Raw genomic sequence first — 19,079 nt, forward strand, 5'->3', positions numbered from 1 at the left:
CCCTCAACGTGAAGCTAACAACACACGTGCCTAGGGTCTCAGACGTAGTCTACGACCTAGTACATGCAGACCTCCCGGTGGGTTCATCATTTCCTATGCTTCCAGTACATCTGGAGACATTGAAAGAAGCCTGGGACAAACCTGCCTCTGTACCACCAACGTCTCTGGTCGATTCAATACGGTGCCATTTTTTTGATTCGACAGACTTCTTCAGGTGTTTACCGGATTTATGCTTACTGGGATCCTGAGCCACGGAAGCATCCGGTTGAGCCGTTCCCATTTGAGTCAGGGAAGACGGAGAGGTCTGCGAACCCGATGTATGCGGCATTACTGGGCGTAGTGATGACTCTAGCAAATGGCTTTTGAGTCTTGCCGCGCGGTTTTTCTTGGCCTGTTTGCCGAACTGGCTGCAGTGCACACAGGAGTCTGTTCGGTGTGCCTCACCAAGGCAAAAAAGGCAGAGAGAATGTCCGTCAGTGGACGGGATTTTCGCAGCACAGCGAACGCACCTTTTGAAAGTTATTTTTTTCCTTCCCTTCCATCCGCCCGGAGAGAGGGGGGGGGGAAGAGGGGGGCCAAAAATGAAAGATAGAGAAAGATTTTTTTTTTAACAATACCAGATGAAGAATGAAGAGGAGCGAAGGGTGTGAAGAGAGCGGAAGAAAGTAGAGATTCAAAGGACTGCAACGAAACGGGGAGATCAGCGAGGTAGGTGTTCTCCGGACGGCGGTAAAGAAGAAACTGAGTGGGTTGGGCGCCTCCCCCTCGTCCAGGCATGCGCAGACGGTGCCTCCTCCCCGGGACGAGGGGAAAGGTGCACCAAAATTAACGCTTAAGGATTGCTTTGAATTCTCCGAGGTGGGCCCGATCCTGGTGGATAAACCCATATGTGTGACTGCACAGATGACCACTCGAAGATCATCAGTTACAGGTAAGAAACCTGTCCTTCTTGCAGATGTGGAATAACTGTGTGGTACAGCAGAAGCACAGTACTGGAACTCAGCTGGGATTACCTGAGGTCAGATTGCAGTTGACACACAAAGAGCAGTGGGTGATCTATTTTGGGCCACACTCCATCTCTCAGAGTTCCTCACAGGCATGTTGTGTATAATGGAAGAGAGGGAACCATGTTTAAATTAAGCTTCTTGGAGGAAGGGAATAATAAAACATAATAAGCAAAAAAATGGGCAGAAAAGCACATTTTATTCCCTGCTTTCTGGTAGACACATGAAGCTAGTGCAGGAGATCATATGAGAGAGCCCTCTCCATAGAACCGGAAGAAATATAACTGTCTGTGCATGATGGATGAGCTCAACCCATTTACTCAGTCTCTGTAGGGGAAGGGTACGTTCCTGTCATTATAAGGAGTGATGTTTACTTATTTATTAATAAATTATATTTTCATCCTGCTTTTCATCCAAAGTGTGGCTCCCAAAGCAATTAACATTCAGTGCATGTTACTTAGATTGCAGTCCTAAGCAAATCTATATAAGTAAGTCCCATAATGTTTAACAGGGATCTCACTCCCAGGTAACTACATAGCTTCCAGCCTTAGGGGTGGGATTCACATTTACTTTCCCACTGTGGTTGTCTGAACAGTGGGTTAATGGGAGGTCATTTGCTATAAATAAAATTCTTCATATATGTTAAGAGACAAAAAAAAAGTTATATTCAGCTTTGAACAACAAAACAGGCATTTCTGGGAAGTAAAAAGTGAGCCCACAGCAAAGATGGAGGGGCTAAAGGTTAGTGCCATTAAAGTAATTAAATTAATTAATTAAGGCTAGTGTGATATAATTAATTGTGTAGAACTAGTCCAGATTGGCATTGCTGCACTGATGTTCAGGCTGAAATTTTAAAGGAAGAAAAACTTGGCAGATTCCAAATGAGTTTTTCATGCTAAGTGCTTTTTGTGCATGATTAGATTGAAACAGATGACTTTTAAGTTCAATTTAATATGGGATATTATGCTTCCAGGGAGAATAGATATTAGTTAGCTAATTAGCAATTACAGCAATATTTGCAAATTGTTCTTTTCAGAATTCATTAAAATGTAGAGACTGCTTCTTCTAAATGCTACTTAAAGGAGATTAATTTTTTTTACACTTCAGTGCTCAAGAGCCAGTTGTTATACAAGCAGTGAGCCTGATTACGCAGGATGGCCACTTTAAAGCTGTTTTGGTACACGACAGTGGTCATTATAACCTAATCGCACTTCCACCACAATTATTGCATGGAACTATGGAAAAGGACATGTGACCTTATTTAGCAATAGGATTGTCCCTAGATGAAGCTTCCTGAAAATCTGCAGAGGGATTAAAAAACTACCAGTGCTCACTCTAAAACTATTAAAAAGGTAAAGGTAGTACCCTGTGCAAGCACCAGTCGTTTTCGACTCTGAGGTGACGTTGCTTTCACAACGTTTTCATGGCAGACGTTTTCATTTGGTTTGCCTTCCCCAGTCATCTACACTTCCCCCCCCCCCGCAAGCTGGGTACTCATTTTACCGATCTTGGAAGGATGGAAGACTGAGGCAACCTGGAGCCAGCTACCTGAACCAGCTTCCACTGGGATCGAACTCCGCTGGGATCGAACTGGGCTCTGACTGCAGTACGGCAGCTTTACCACTCTGCGCCACGGGGCTCTTCTAAAACTATTTAAAACCCTCAAACAAAAGATCAAATTATTAAAAAGGGGTTCAAGGCAACCTTGAAACTGAAGACTCACTGCTTGAATCAGATCTTGTAATCAATTATTATTTTGACCATTCACATCCTGCATTCTTTGTCCATGCCTGCTTCTTGAGCAGACTTACAGTAATAATTTAAAAATGCAAGAACGAAGTACTGTTTTATAGTGCTGTCCTAGACAGAGTTGCACATGGAGTATTCTGTGAACATGGAGTCACAAAAACAGGGAAATAACTCCCCTTCCATGTTGCATCAGCATGGAAGACTGACTGGGTGGTGGGAACCAAGAGCTTCCCTCATCCTGCAGCTACATTCTGAGTTGAAATGGTCTATACTCTATTTTAAATAGCAATTTCCTGCAGCTATTGGGTGGCTGCAAGGAACCTGAGTTGGGTCCAGTGAACCCAATTCTTTTAAAAGGTAAATGTTTCATTTGGGTTTTAGAAGGGTACAAGTGGGGACATGCAAGGACTTGTGGGAGGCATCTCATTCTCTCCCCCCTGCCACTATTTCCTCTTTCCCTTTCCTGAAAGCCCCCATAGACTCACCCCTTTTCCTAATTCCTTCTTTTAGGATTGCCAGCTTCAGGTTGGAACATTCCTGGAGATTTTGGAAGGAGCCTTGGGAGGGTGAGATTTGGAGAGAGAAGTGACCTCAGCAGTGTATAATGCCTCTAAAACAGCCATTTTCTCCAGGGGAACTGATCTCTGTCATCTGGGGAGCAGTTGTAATAGGGTTGCCAGGTCCTTCTTCTTCCCCAGTTGGAGACTTTGGAGGATGTTCCTGGAGGGGTGGGACATCCCCAATGCAATGATGATGTCATACTAGAAGTAACATCATCACTAGAAGTAACATTGGGGACCAGCACCCTGCATGCCTGAATTCCAAGCAGTGAATTCGCCACTGGAGTTCAGGTGCCTGAACTCCAAGCAATGATGAACTCCAACCAGGTGATGTCAGAAGGCTAGGATCTCCTGGCAACTCTACCTCTCTATTCATCAAACCCTGCCTTCCTCAGATTCCACCATAAAATCTCCAGGAATTTCAAAGCTCGAAGCTGGCAACCCTAGTCAGGCTTGGCCCAAAGAGACCTCCCACAAAGGTCAAAATAGGCCTGAAAGGATCCTGTCCCCTCTCCGGGCCTTTTACTGATAAAACCAAGACTAGAATCAGTGGTTGCCTAGCAGCAGCCACTGAGGAAGTCAATTGCTTAAAGCTAAAGGTGAATCTTTTATCATTTTTGTGTTTTTTAAATCTCCCAATATATTTCTTGTGTTTTAACAATTTATTGATAACATATGGTTACAAAACTTAATTATACATTTCCTGTACTAACCCATATGATATTTCAATCCCCCCTCCCTCCCTTGTTTGACTTCCCCGAAGTTATATATTTAAGTTCAATACTAAAGGTATCAGTAACTAATCAAAGTTCAATATTTTTTTTCCCTCATCCATACTAAAAAATTGTCCAATGTCTTTTTACATTCCACTCTTTCTCCATATATCCTTTAAATTTCTTCCACTCCTTTTTGAATATATCTAGATCATAGTCTCTTAGAATTCTAGTTAGTTTGTCCATCTCACTCCATGATCCAATATATTTCTTTAGATTTCAATTTTTTTCTGCAAACCTGGGGCCCATTTCAGGTTTATAGAAAGATCTGTCTTATCCGTTCACAGTTTCAATTACAGAAATAACAGGAAAGTTGTACGCAAAAGCACCAGAACAAGCTCGAAGGCAAACAACCACAAAAAGCTGCGTAATATTTACAGCACTTAATGACAAAACTTAAAATTTATTACATATGCTGACTCCTTGAACACCTTCAATTTGAGCACTATACATAGAGCTTCCACTTCCAATATTACAAAAGCTCAATAAAGACTTAATAAAGTCAGTCCTTGTCCAAGTAGGATACAGACGTTGTTCCATAAGAATCCATGCAAAGTCCCAAAGTCCACCCTAAGATGTACCAGCGCAACAGTACACCGGTAAGTAAGTCAGGTGCATGCGAACTTCAGGGACTGACAAGCTGTAATTCACAATAATAATACATATTTCAAAATACATGCATCGTAATCAATACTGAAGAAACCACCCAGGCTTCTGGAAACACTTATTCAAATCTGGTATTTACACGATTTGCAAAGAGTCCAATACTCTGTGTCACACAGTGGCCTATATATATATATATATATAGTGAACATAAGAAAGGATATATAAACATAACGGATATATAAATAAGACTAATACCACATCTAAACAAATCAGATGACAGATTTCACAATTGCTTCCCCAGTATCAGACTTCTGACCACCTCGCAGGGAGGGGGGAAGAGGGGTAATGCAGGTATGGAGAACAAGGCAGGGTGCCAGCCAGAGTGGAAACCGTTGCTGTCCTCAATCAAAAGCCTGACAAAACGTCTCTGCCTTACAGGCTCTGTGGAGCTGAATAAGATCCTGCAGGGCCCTGATGGTATTTGGCAGAGAGTTTCACCAGGTTGGGGTCAGAACTATAAAAGCCCTGGTCCTGGTTGAGGACAGCCAGATGTCTTTGGGGTTCTGGGCCACCAGCAGATTGCTATCTGAAGAGTATAGCTCTCCCTGGGAAATAGGAACTTTGACTCCTCATGACTTTTCTACTGATGCTAGCAAGGGAGGATGCACAATACATAATTTGTCAAGCAGTTCTGAGAAGAAAGGCTCAAGTACACATGGCAGATAAAATTAAAAGGAAATGCAAACTGATACAGGTTGGAGGTGGAAATCTTAATTTCACAGAAAATGCTGGGGGTGGGGGGTTGACCCAGGATGCCACAAAGTTCATTGCAAATATGTTTAAAAGTCAAACTTAGCAGGTTCAACTGTGATGATCAAAGTAACACTTAAAGAAATCATCCAATGCTAACGTAATATGATAACAAGCAGGGCTTTTTTTTTTAGCAGGAACGCACAGAAACAATTTTGGCTGGCTTGGCATCAGGAAGTGTGGTCTAATATGCAAATGAGTTCCTGCTGGGTTTTTTCTACAAAAAAAGTCCTGATAACAAATGCAGTGTGTGTACAAGCTAACATAACATTATTTTATATTTTGGGTGGTATTTCAGTTTTGAGTTTGCATAGCAACCACTATATCCCCAGCAACGCCTATTTATTCACAGTTGTTGGATTCTGTTGTGCACAACATAGTATAGCTGAATTCCTTTGAAGAAAAGTTTGAGCAAACAGAGGGAACTATGCTGAACGTAAATTATTCTTCTGTTAGTTTCACAATATCCTGTTTAACAGATACTGACTTGCCCCAACATGACTAATGTAGGGTTTGAATACAGGCTCAAATTCTAGCCTGCTAGATGAGATTAGCTGTGAAAAACGCAGCTCACTTCCCTGTAATGAATAGCTAACCTTCCTTCTCCACCCTTGCTAGCCTAAGAGTCACCCTTCCAGTCCAATCTATCCCTGCCAGTTAATCTAACCTAATAGTTAATTAATATTAAGACCCCAACCTCACTAATATCTACCCAAATTACTAAATTCAATTAATTCTAATGGCTCATTACTTCTAAAAACCCACCCAGTCTGAATTTAATACACCCCTAATTAATTTGCCAAAATTACAATAAATTACAACAGATAGCCAATCAATTAAACAATCCTTTCCTAACTCAGTTTAATTTACCACCCAAATTAATTAACCAATAATAAACAATCAATTTAGCAGCCTATGATCTCAGTCTTAATCGATTATGGACACAAAGTCAGATCTTATAGGCTAACAGTTGGAGACAGTTGGAGACAGATGTTTATAAAATATGGAGCAAGATAAAGTGCTGCAGTGCTTTATACTAGGTGCAATATCTTTAAAGTGCAATGTGTTAATGCAAATAGCTTTAAAGTGCTACAGTGCAGAAGCCTTTGCATCCCAGTGCTTCCCAACATAGTACTGTCATGTTCCAGTCATCCTTATTTCATAAGCATAGCAGACTCGAGGAAGATAGAGACCCTCCCCGCGTCTTCTGGCTGTGCAACCAAGTTCTTTGGTGTCAGGGTGGGCAGCAGGCTGGTAGCAGCGAGCTGGGCAGTAGCATGAGGCAGTAGCACCGGCAACTACCTGAACAGCCACCAGTGGAACTCAGGGGGAGCAGCAGCAGCAATAGAGGAGGCTTCTAGGCTATCCCACAGTTTCCGTCTCGAGATAGAATCAAAGGCTGCTTTCAGATCAACAAATGCGGCATATAGTGATATTGGGTCTTTATAAGAGTATTTTTCAATTAGATGTTGAATAATAAAGCAATGGTCCAGGGTTGATCTGAACTCTCTAAAACCAGCTTGCTCTATCACTATCATGTAATCTTGGGCCAGCCAATTAAACTTTTCCAAGAGATGTTTGGCATAAAGCTTGCTGCATATGTTTAGCAGACTAATGGGTTGGTAATTAGTGGATCCATTCTTAAACCTTTTTAAAAGATTGGAACCACTATCGCTGTGTTCCAATAATCAGGGATGTCCCGAAGAATCAATAGAGGTAAATAAGTCTGCAAGAATAGGTGCCCACCAATCAATATTTTCTTTAAAGATCTCAGATGGCAATCGGACCCTGGTACCTTACCAGTTTTCAATTGGGCAATATATAATTTAATTTCATCTTGTGAAACAGGAGGCCAAGAAGGGAGATCCTTAAAATCATCAGCTGTAACTGAGGGCTGAGGAAGGTATTTATAAAGCTGGATAAAAAAAGCAGACCATTTACCAGGTGGAATTGGGGGATCGATTTGGCCCCGCGGTACTGGTTTCTTGCCAGATACCAGGTTTTCTTGTGCTTTTACAGCCAGCATCAAACCAAGGTTTAGAGTACTTTTTAGAAGTTAAAGGATGAACTTTAGATTCATATAAGATAGTTTGTATTTCTTGTACTACTGTGTTATTCTGCATAAGAGGGTTGCTCTGTAAATTAGTTCCCAAATCATTTATTTTATAAATTTGGGGATCTTCAGCATCAAATACCACATGAATCTTCTGAGAAGAAGAAGAAGAAGAAGAAGATATTGGATTTATATCCCGCCCTCCACTCCGAAGAGTCTCAGAGCGGCTCACAATCTCCTTTACCTTCCTCCCCCACAACAGACACCCTGTGAGGTGGGTGGGGCTGGAGAGGGCTCTCACAGCAGCTGCCCTTTCAAGGACAACCTCTGCCAGAGCTATGGCAGACCCAAGGCCATGCCAGCAGGTGCAAGTGGAGGAGTGGGGAATCAAACCCGGTTCTCCCAGATAAGAGTCCGCACACTTAACCACTACACCAAACTGGCTCTCCCTATGAGACCACCTCACCCTATGTCTTAGTACTTGTGAGTTTTTGTATACTGAAGATTGCTTTGAAGCTTGAGTTAAATAAGTTATTTTAATCTGCAAAAATGAAGGGAAATGATCACTATCAATATAAGGCAGCACTTTAAAGTTGGTTATTAGAGGAATTAGAGAGGTACATGCTACCATGAAATCAATAGTGCTGGAGCGCTGACCGGACATGTAGCTGAATTCAACAGGGTAATTTTGAGGGCAGGAGCCAATCAGAACATGCAATCCAGTTTAGAGGCCACTTTAACTAGATATAAACCTGTGAGATTGGAAGCTGAGTCCTTAAACTGCCTGGGTAGAAGAAAGTATTTACAAAAGTCCTCCAGCACACCAAAAGGTTTGTTATACTTAACTTTAAGATTTACATCATCAGGACCCAAATGGGCATTAAAATTCCCAAGCAGAAGAACATTCGCCTCAGGGTGGTCTGCTAAAAGATTTACTATATAGCGTTCCAGTGACCTCCAAGTTTCAAAGGGTGTTAAAAATGCAGGCACATCTGCCATATTTTGCATTTGGAAAGCACTATTGTAATATTCATGTGTTTACTGCAACCATGTACAACATTATGAATCTAACGCATTCTAATTTCATTGCTCATTTGTCTAACAAGAGTTTATAAAAATAACAGAACCAAGCAGGCCTCGGATTCAGCAGGAGCTCACAGGAGCACAGCTCCTGAACCTTTCTGAGGGTTCCCCCTCCTCCTCCCCACTTTGTGCATTGAATAGTAGGTGCAGCTGCATAACATTCCCTGGATGAGCTCCACCACCTATTTTTCTACAAAGCGACCCCTGGAACCAAGTATGTTGAAGTTAATGTGGATCTAGACCAGAGTTTTTGGATCCCTAAGGCAAAAACCTCTGCTCCTAAGCAGTTCCTTGTATTCAAAGTTCTGATCTGACAAACTTGGGTGAGCTAGGCATTAGAGTTTTGGTTAGAATTCAAACTTTCTGGGGAATAGAAACTGAAAATAGGAAAGCATATATAAAAGAAGTAGTCTCTAAGTATTCTGAAAGCCTATCAAGATGGAACAACAGCTGCAAGAAGAGAGAGGTAAAATACAAATGTGGATTTGGCTGTTTTTGTCTATAGAGTAAAATAATAAGAGGTTTATCCACAGGGGTCCAATGAAATTTGCAGTCCTCAGTGGCAGAAATCCTGCAGAATGAATCCAGCAAATATTCCAAATACAGCGACTAACTGAATTTACTGCCAAATCTTGGGAGCTGCAGCACAGAGTATCATGTATTGTCCCACCAACTTTCTGCTTTTTTTTTTAAATGAGTGGGTGGACATAGCTGTTGAATACAATTACTTGGAAATTTAGTGTGCTCTAAAATCCTGAACGGCAGAATGTTGTCACTCATGAGTAGCTGTTGATTGAGTCTGGTTTGTAATACAAATATATTTTCTACATTGGCCAAATTGCTCTTTTGTATTATAAATGCCACTCTTCCTCCTGAACAATGAACAGGCATTAATATAAAAGTATGAATGAATCTGAACAGTGACTGAAGTTTAATTAAATGAAAAGTCTCTCAGTTTAGGCTGGTAGGAAAGCACAGAAGTACACTGAAATGTGTTATGCAGCAATAGATTTGGGTAATAAAATGCATGAGATAAACATGCCAGTTATTTGGGGCTGGTTTTTTAATGTTTATATGCTTCAATTTTTAAATATTCACATGTCTCTCTGTAAAAGCATACTCCTGCTAATCTCTGTAAAAGCATACTCCTGCTAATCCACCTGACTCTTCTGGAATTACAAATTACAGAGATCCATTCCACTGGTGGAAATGTCAGTTTTGGAGGATGGATGCTATTGAAGTACAATGCCACTGAGCTCTCTCTTCACTCCTCAGACTTTGTTCACCCCAGGCATCACCCTTAAATTTTAAAGAATTTACTAAGCTGGAGTTAACCCTCTTTTGCAGTCATGTTTTCGCTATAGGCTTGCCAATCCCCAGGTGGGGCAGGGTAAAGGTACAAAAACCTCAGCAAAAACCAGTTTCAACAGTAAAGAAATTTAAGTGTAATTTACAAAATACTTATAACACAACTAAACATATCAAAAGTGAAATAAATCATGACAAATTAACAAGAACTTTAAGAGACTATGATTTAGAAGATTTTAAAAGGGAGTGGAAAAAATTTAGAAGTTATGTAGAAGACGAGTGGAAAGTAAAAGGACTTTGGACAATTTTTGATAATGATTAAACTTTAGAAGAAAGAAGAATATTAATTTTAGTTCTTAGTAATTAAGGGTACCTTTTAATGTTAGTATTTTGAGTAAATAACATTGGCGGGGGTCAAGTAACGGGGGGAGCGGTGATTAGAAAGAAGCATATGGGATAGATGAAAAGAAGTTATTAATGGGAATTGTTACCATAGGTTATCAATAAGATTGTTTAAAACAACAAAAATGAAATAAATCACAATTTAAAGTGACAGAACACTGACCACACCCATATCCATAGTACTTAAGTCTTTAAGCATGAAATTTCTTGAACTGAAGATCCGGGCTGTAGTGAAAAAAGGTCGATATTCAAACGTTTGATATGTTTAGTTGTGTTATAAGTATTTTGTAAATTACACTTAAATTTCTTTACTGTTGAAGCTGGTTTTCGCGGAGGTTTTTGTACCTTTACCCTGCTCCACATATCTGCGTTTCTCTGTTGTGTTGCTAAATCCCCAGGTGGGGGCAGGAGATCCCCTGGTTGGAGGCCTTCCCCGCACTTTAGGGTCATCAGAAAGTGGGGGGAGGGGGACAGAAGTTCTGCTGGGCTCTCCATTATTCCCTATGGAGACCGATTTCAATACAGTATAATGGAAAATTGATCCACAGGCATCTGGGGCTCTGGGGGGGGGGGTGTTGTTTGAAGTAGAGGCACCAAATTTTCAGCATAGCATCCAGTGCCTCTCCCCCAAATACCATCCAGGCTTCAAAAGGATTGGATCGGGGGTACAATTCTATGAGCCCCCCAAAAAGGTGCCCCATCTGTCATTATTTCTAGTGGAGGGAAGGCATTTAAAAGGTGTGCGATCCCTTTAAATGTGATGGCCAGAATTCCCTTTGAGTTCAATTATGCTTGCCACAACCTTGCTTTTGGCTCCACCCCCAAAGTCTCCTGGCTCTGTCTCCAAAGTCCCCAGATATTTCTTGAATTGGACTTGGCAACCCTATTTCACTACTATAGCTGCCTACCATTCAGCATCATATGCCTGAAGTGGTTCATAGTTCTGTAGCTATATGGCTGCATTAACATGAGAGGTTTATTGGATTTGTAGCCATTTTTAGGTTTCCTGCATGTGGCAGATAGCTTCCAACACTCAATACAGAAGTCGTATCAGAAAAATACAGAAAACTTGGGTTGCCAACTCCCACTTAGAAATTCCTAGAGATATGGAAGTGGAGACTGGGGTGGGCAAAGTTTGGCGAGAGGAGCACCCTCTGTGGGCATATTTCTATAGAGCTCACCCTCAAAAGCCTCTGTTTTATCTAGGGAAACTGATCTCTATTGTCTGGAGATCAGATGTAATCTCGGAGATCTCTATTTGTCACCTGGAGGTTGGCCCCTCTACAACCCAGTCCTTGGATTTTGCTAATGTGCTTTTGATTTCAGCACATCTTATTTGTGCAAAACTCAGCATGAGGCTGTATCACTACTCTGTTAAAAATAGATTTCTGGGTTGTCTGTATAGAGCTAAATAGTTCAATTTATGTCCCACAGGTCAAGCTAGAGGTATCAGCCAAAGGTAAGGAGCACAATTGCCTTTTGTACTCTTCATAAACACACAAAGCTATGCAGCTCCACTTAGAAATAGAAAACTTTAAGGGAAAGAAGTATGTATCAAACCAAGTAGCTAGGAAGCAAAGGCATTTCCTATGTTGTTTTGCCATTTACATTTATCTATCATTCCGCAGGGCCTGTAAGACGACCCTCTTCCGGTTAGCCTACGCCTAGCTAAGATGAGAACTCAATGTAGCTTGCCAGACGTCTGTTTTATATGTAACTGGAATGTTTATTGGTTTTAAGGTTTTAACTGTTTTAAATATTTAATTGCCTATATATTTAAAAGTGTTTAATTTTATGTTGACCAATTTTTGGAAGCCGCCCTGAGCCACTTGTGGGAAGGGCGGGATATAAATCCTAAATAAATAAATAAATAAAATAAATATCTAGTTTTGTTTCCACTTTTCCCCTTTCCTTTACAGGAATTCTCAGTCATATTCCAATATCACTTCTAATAGTGTTTCCTCTAAGCTGAGTTAATGTGAGCTAGCTCACAGTTTTTTAGCCACTGGCTCACACATTTTTGTCTTGACTCAGGAAAAATGGCCCCAGAGAAAACTAATTTATGCAGTAGCTCACAATTTTAATGCCAGTAGCTCACGAAGAAGAATTTTTGCTCACAAGACTCCACAGCTTAGAGGGAACATTGCTTCAAAGTAATTTTTGTCTTATTATTAAGTTACTGCATCCGGGAGTTTCATTCTGGGTGAAACAAAGATGCAACTGCTGACTTGGTTCAAATGAAACTCATACAGCACGTTTGAAAAGAAAATGAGGGAACAGGGCCGGTGCATGGGAGTAGGCCAAGTAGGCAGCTGCCTGGGGCGCCACCTGGCCTAGAGGTACCATGAGGTGCCCCCTCTCCTCACGCCCTGTGCCCGTTGACTTCGCTAAGGTTTAGGAAGCCTCGGCGAAGTTGAGGGCGTGGCCGTAGGGTTGCCAAGTCCAATTCAGGAAATATCTGGAGACTGGGGGTGGAGCCAGGAGACATTGGGGGTGGAGCCAGGAACAAGGGTGTGACAAGCATAATTGAACTCCAAGGGAGTTCTGGCCATCACATTTAAAGGGGCAGCACACCTTTTCAAATGCCTTTCTTCCATAGGAAATAATGAAGGATAGGGGCACCATATTTTGGGGCTCATAGAATTGGTGAAGTTGAGGGGGCATGACAGCAAGCACGCTCAGAGCTGTGCCCTGAGTGCACCTGCTGTCATGCTCCCAACTTTGCAGAGGCCTTCTGAGCCTCAGGAAGCCTCGGTGAAGTGGGGGTTTGTGTGAGGTCATCAAGGCTCATGTGCAAAGCATGTGTGAATAAAGCACTTGGGGTGGGGGCGTGGTGTTGGGCCTGGGGCACTGGAACCCCTAGCGCTGGGCCTGTGAGGAAGTAACCTCACTTCGTTACATCAAATTTTGATTTGCAATTTTGGCAGGTCTGGCAAACTTAACACTGTCCTGTATTGCTGACTTTTAATTCTTGTTTATTTTAATAATATGATTCCATGAAATAGGAGATATTCCTGATTCACATAAGGATGTTTGAAGCCCCAGATACCCAACTTCTTCTGTGAAATTTTGTTGCTTTTCTCACTTGAAGGTGGAATTTGTCTATAAAATACAGGCATAATAAAGTATGTCAACTCACAACTGACTGTTCTAAGGCATTTCTAAGTTCAGAAAATGTATATAACATACAGTAAAATGATGGAAAGTTCTGAAAGGTTAAATTCTTTTGTTACATTTGTGCCCCAGGTGGAAAATAGAATGGGAGATGTTTCAAAGGAATTATAATCCAACACAACATCCAGAGGTTACTCATCTCTTGTATGAAATCCACTGGGACAGAAACCCCAAGACTTGGAGGCAATGGTGTACAAGCAATCATAACCAACATGCAGAAATCAATTTTTTGGAAAACCACTGTGAAGTGATAAATCACCGGAGAACCAGGCCATGCTCTGTCACTTGGTTTCTGTCCTGGAGTCCTTGTGGCAGATGTAGCCACTCTATAATTGAGTTCTTAAAAGAGCATCCTAATGTAACACTGGAGATACTATTCTCTCAGCTCTTCAGGCATAATGATAGGTGGAATTGGAATGGTCTCAGGGCCTTAGCTAATCATGGAGTCCAGATATCTGTCATGCAACTGCCTGGTAAGTTAATAATTCTGTAATATTCCCATTTATTCAAGGAAGTCTACATACTACATAGGCTTTTAGACAAAACAGTAATATAACAATAATTGAAATATCTGAGCAAAAAGAATATTGAGAACATTAGGAAAGAGTAAATATCGGATACATAATTTAAAATATCAGATGAAAATTTAAAAATAGCCACAGAATCGATGCATATTTAACTAGGCACTGATTCAATGGCAGTAGCTCAAATTTTTAGTGCAGTCAAAATATTATTCTGAAATATATGTAGAACATAGATAGTGAATGAGGGGTGTACACAGTTGAACTGTTAATATAGTTCTGACAGAGAAGACAAATAATATTTATTATTTATGAGGCACCACCAACATTTAAGTGTGTGCAGTACAACATTAAAACATAAGACAAATTACTTCCTATCAGATTACAACTTAAAGAGACAAAAAAGAGGGGACAATAGATAATATATAAAAGGCCATCTTCCCCCTGCTAAAAGTAAAAATCTTCTATAATAGTTACCCAAAATAAGAGAAAAGAAGTATAAAGAACTTTGTGTTCTTAAGGATGTTATGGAATGCTGATTTATCATTCATGATTTTTAGCTTTCAGTTGTTGATTATAGGCACAGCAATATACCACAGCAGTGTGGTGATCTTTTCTTTAGTTTATTGTCTATGCCTGAGATTGGTTCTCTTATTCTTCCACCTCTCTCTTTCCATTTGGAGATTGGAAGGGCTACCTTGAACTGTTTGGGGCTATTGTCAAGCCTCACATTCTCTGAGCTTGATCTACCAAGCCTTCTGAGAACCAAATATAAGACCTTCTTACTCTGAAGTTTCCTGTAGTTTGGACTAGGGATGTGCAAAAAAAAAAAAAATTGGAATTACACGGATTCGGACGTATTCGGGGGGAAAAAATTTGGAATCCCGTATATTTGAAGATATGAAGAAGATATGAAGCTGCCTTATACTGAATCAGACCTTTGGTCCATCAAAGTCAGTATTGTCTTCTCAGATTGGCAGCGGCTCTTTCTCCAGGGTCTCAAGCTGAGGTTTTTCACACCTATTTGCCTGGACCCTTTTTTGGAGATGCCGGGGATTGAACCTGGAACCTTCTGCTTCCCAAGCAGATGCTTTACCACTGAGCCACCATCCTTCCCCTATGGGATATAAATCTTGAATACTTTGTTTCAGATGACCATATTACAACACAGATAGGAAGCAAAGGAAGAGATATCGGAGAGAGGCCAAAAACAGGGAACAGAAGAGTACAACTGAATGGCATTGCGTTCATGAGAAACAAGAATGAAAAGTTACCCTTACCTGCCCCCCCCCGGATATTTTTAAAAGACATTTAAAAACACAGAAGGGGGCCAAGAGCTAACTGGACCATAGGCAGAAACTGGAAGGAACAAAAAGAACAAGAGAGACAAAACTGAAAGAAAGAACAGGCCCAGAAAACTCCAAACCAGCAAGGGGAACCAGAACAGTGATGTCTTGTATCATATCCAGATCAAACAGAAACAAGGACTGCTTAGCTTTTTGGCCACAGAGAGCAAAAGCAATTTTTGTGAAGCATCCAGGAGTCAGAGAACTTGCCACACATCAACAGAGCAATCTGCACAACTGGCAACCAACTTCTGTCAGCTCCCGACTTTCAAATATTTGCATGTAAGAACCAAGACTAGATGTCGTTCAGTTCTTTTTACAGGACTTCTAGCTTCTGAACACAAAGGTTAAAGACATTTTGTGCTGCTGATCTTCTCATCCACTGAAACTTTTTTTTTAAGGAATACCGAAAGTTGACACACTGAAGCCCAATCACCTTACCTGTGCACCAAGTTTTTCCCTCTAAAGGAATTCTTAATACAGCTGAAGCCATACTCACCTTTGCAACACCTGCTCTGGTGGACCTGGCCTCTAGCAGTTCCTGCCGTCGTGGGTCCAGGCTATGCAATTCTTCCATCATATCTACTGGACTGGCTGGGCTGGGCTCCGCTCCTACCCGGGGGAGAAGAAGAGATGTGGAGGGAGGGAGGAAGGAAAGGGGGAGCGTCGGGGACCAGCGCCTTCTCCTCCTCCTCGCAGGCGGGGTAGGCCGCAAAAGCCCCGGCCTCACGTAGCTGCTGCGGCCGGCGAGGGGGGCCTCCTCCCGGGGAGGCTGGAGCGCCCCTCCCCCCGAAGGGCAATTTCTGAATTCCGTAGTTGGAATAGCCACATACATGGTAGATGCGCGGCTATTTCCGAATATACGGCCCCGTTATACCCTATGGGCCATTGAAATCAATGGCAAATAGGGTATATTTGAAGCCGCCTGAAAAGGAGGGGGTTTGAGGGAGAGTCCCCAAATTTGCAGGGGACCTGCAGGAGACTCTCCCCTACAAACCCTCCAAGTCCCAAAAAGATTTGGCCAGGGGGTCCCTGTCTTTGGGCTCCCCAAAAGTCCCATTGCCAACAATGATGGGGAAAGCCCAATTAGCCACTTCCTCCACTATAATTGCTGTGGGGAAAGTGGCTCTGGCCAGAGGGGAGTTTGAGGGAGAGGCCCCAAAACTGCAGGGCAGCTTCAGGGGACTCCCCAGCATGCAACCCCCCTGGCCTAAAAAGACTGCACCCATCTGTGGGCACCCCAAAAGGAACACTGCTCCCAATGGTGAGAAAAAACCAATTCGAGCCACTTCCTCACTGTAATTGTCGTGGGAAAAGTGGCTCTGGGGAGCAGGAGGTTTTGAGAAGAGTCCCCCAAACTGCTGTGCAGCTTCAGGGCACTGTCCCACACAAAACCTACAAGGCCAAAAAAAAAAAATTGGACCAGGGGGTCCAATTCCTGGGGCACCAAAGTCAAACCTAACTTCACACCAGAGAATCTCTATAGGACCTAAACGCACTACATCCCTCGATGTACTCTGTGAACCCTGCAGGCCTGGAACCAATATAAACCCAGTTGCCAATGTCACTGCCACACAAAACACAATCTGCTCAAGGTCTGCTCTGCACTGCAGACCTGGCTGCAGCAAACCCAGATGCCAGCTCTCCAGCCCTGCCCCAAACAACACGGGGAGAGCTGGCCAAGCATAACAAGCCTGCTGGTTCTGGGTCTCTCACCTAGGTGCCAGCTTCCCTGCCACAAAACACACAATCTACAGATGCCAGCTCTCCAGCCCTGCCCCAAACAACATGGGGAGAGCTGGCCAAGCACAACAAGCCTGCTGGTTCTGGGTCTCTCACCCAGGTGCCAGGTCCCCCCCCCCAAAAAAAAAACCAGAACCAGAAAAAGGGACAACAGGAGAAGGCCAAAAAACTCAACTGTTTAAAAAGTGGCCTTTTAAACAATGAAAATTAGGCCAAACAGCACCCCCCCCCAAGAACCAAAACCAGAAGAGAAAAGTAACAACTGCAGCACAACACAGCAGCAACAAATCAAACACAGATTCTTTTCAAAACAGTAAAAAACTTAACAATACAGGAACTTTACCAACTCCTTCCCCCCCCCAAAAAACCCCTTCACCCTAACCCTAAGAAATCCAAGCCACCCAAATCAGGAAAAGTAAAAGGACACTGCACTTTTAAAAGTTCTCTCACTAAAGTAAGATATGGGCAAATTGGCAAAACCCCCCCACCCCAGGCCCCCTCCCCAACCAGAAACCCCTAACCCCCTAACCCCAAATAAGCTACCCACCACCACCACCCAAATCTGGATAAGTAAAGGGACTCTGAATCTTAAAAAGTCCTTTTACCAACTAAAATAAAAACAAAACCTCAAGACTGTCTTACCTTGTCTTCTCTACTCCAGGGAAGTCTGGTAAGGCTGGGAGAGAGAGCAGCAGCAGCTGAGACCAAGGGCCAGCCAGCAGCAGAGCACAATCTCTCACACCAACACAGCAGCACTGCTCTGTGATTGGCCAGACAAAAGAACAACATTGTTGCTGATGACTGGAGGATCAGCTACACAAAAGCCCTTCAAAGCATGCATTTGCAATGCATTTTGCAAATGCATGCTTTGGATTGGCTGCTGGGGCTCCTCTTCCCCCTCCCTCCCCTGATCCCAGGGAGGCTATGGGAGAGGCGGGAAAAGGCTACCAAACACGGGAAAGGAAGCAAGCAGCTCCCCTGAGGCTGCAGAAGCCCCTTTCCCGCCTTTTGCATTGAATTCCATATACTTCCAAATATATATACGGAAGTATATGGGGAGCCGTACTTGGCTCCCGCATAATGGGCCCCAATTGGAATTGGCTGCAGGTGATTCCATATACAGCTGAATCAGTGGTGATTCGGCGGCTGATTTGGTTCGGCCGAACCGAATGCACACCCCTAGTTTGGGCACACCCATTCACACATTCTCACTTCCCCAAACTAACAGGATTTTATTTCTGTAGATTATGCCAATTGTTGGAAAACATTTGTGTTGCATCAAAGAAGAAATTATTGGCCAAGGAGTTTCTGTCCCTGGATACGTTTTTATTCCCAACAACTTGACTCTATCCTTGCGTGAGTAGCAGCTTTGAAAAAAATTTCTGACATTTTAGTGGAAGAACTTTTGTGTTCTAGACTACTACTGAAATATATTTATACTAGGAATAAGGCCTGTTGTGGAAGACAGCCCTGGCGCATGGGGTTCTGGTGCCTGAGGCAGAACCCCAATGTGTCCCCCTGGGAGAAAGTTTTTGCATGCACATGATGTGATAACATCACGTGATATAATCACATTGGGCACTTGGCGCTTCACTTCCCCAGCACCCTCAGATAATGCTGGGGAAGGGAAGTGCCACTCTTCCTCAGCTCTGAGGAATTGGGGAAGCTCCTCTGATTCCTCAGAGCCAAAAGAACACTTGGCACTTCGCTTCCTGAGCACCCTTGGAGGACACTGAGGAAGGGAAGTGCCACTCTTCTTCGGATTGGGGGAGCTCCTCTGATCTCTCAGAGCCTAGGAAAAATGAGTTGGAGGCTCAGGGACAGTGTGATTAGGGAGGGGGCACTCACCCCCACCCCTGCCTAGGCTGGTGTCCTAGGCAATCCCCGAGAGCCAGTTTGGTGTAGTTGTTAACTGTGCGGACTCTTATCTGGGAGAACCAGGTTTCA

The 19,079-nt window shown here is 42.7% G+C and overlaps 1 protein-coding gene across 1 annotated transcript; it reads left to right on the forward strand.

Moving 5' to 3' along the window:
• The first annotated feature begins 4,661 nt into the window (after nucleotides 1-4,661).
• Nucleotides 4,662-18,492, forward strand: LOC132577590 (C->U-editing enzyme APOBEC-1-like). The gene is given in 4 exon segments (XM_060247380.1): nucleotides 4,662-4,685; nucleotides 11,783-11,807; nucleotides 13,555-13,995; nucleotides 18,377-18,492. Coding segments are annotated over 4 exon segments (606 nt in total).
• Nucleotides 18,493-19,079: the final 587 nt, after the last annotated feature.

The sequence above is a fragment of the Heteronotia binoei genome, chromosome 9 (assembly GCF_032191835.1).
Source record: "Heteronotia binoei isolate CCM8104 ecotype False Entrance Well chromosome 9, APGP_CSIRO_Hbin_v1, whole genome shotgun sequence".
NCBI classification, from domain to species: domain Eukaryota; kingdom Metazoa; phylum Chordata; class Lepidosauria; order Squamata; family Gekkonidae; genus Heteronotia; species Heteronotia binoei.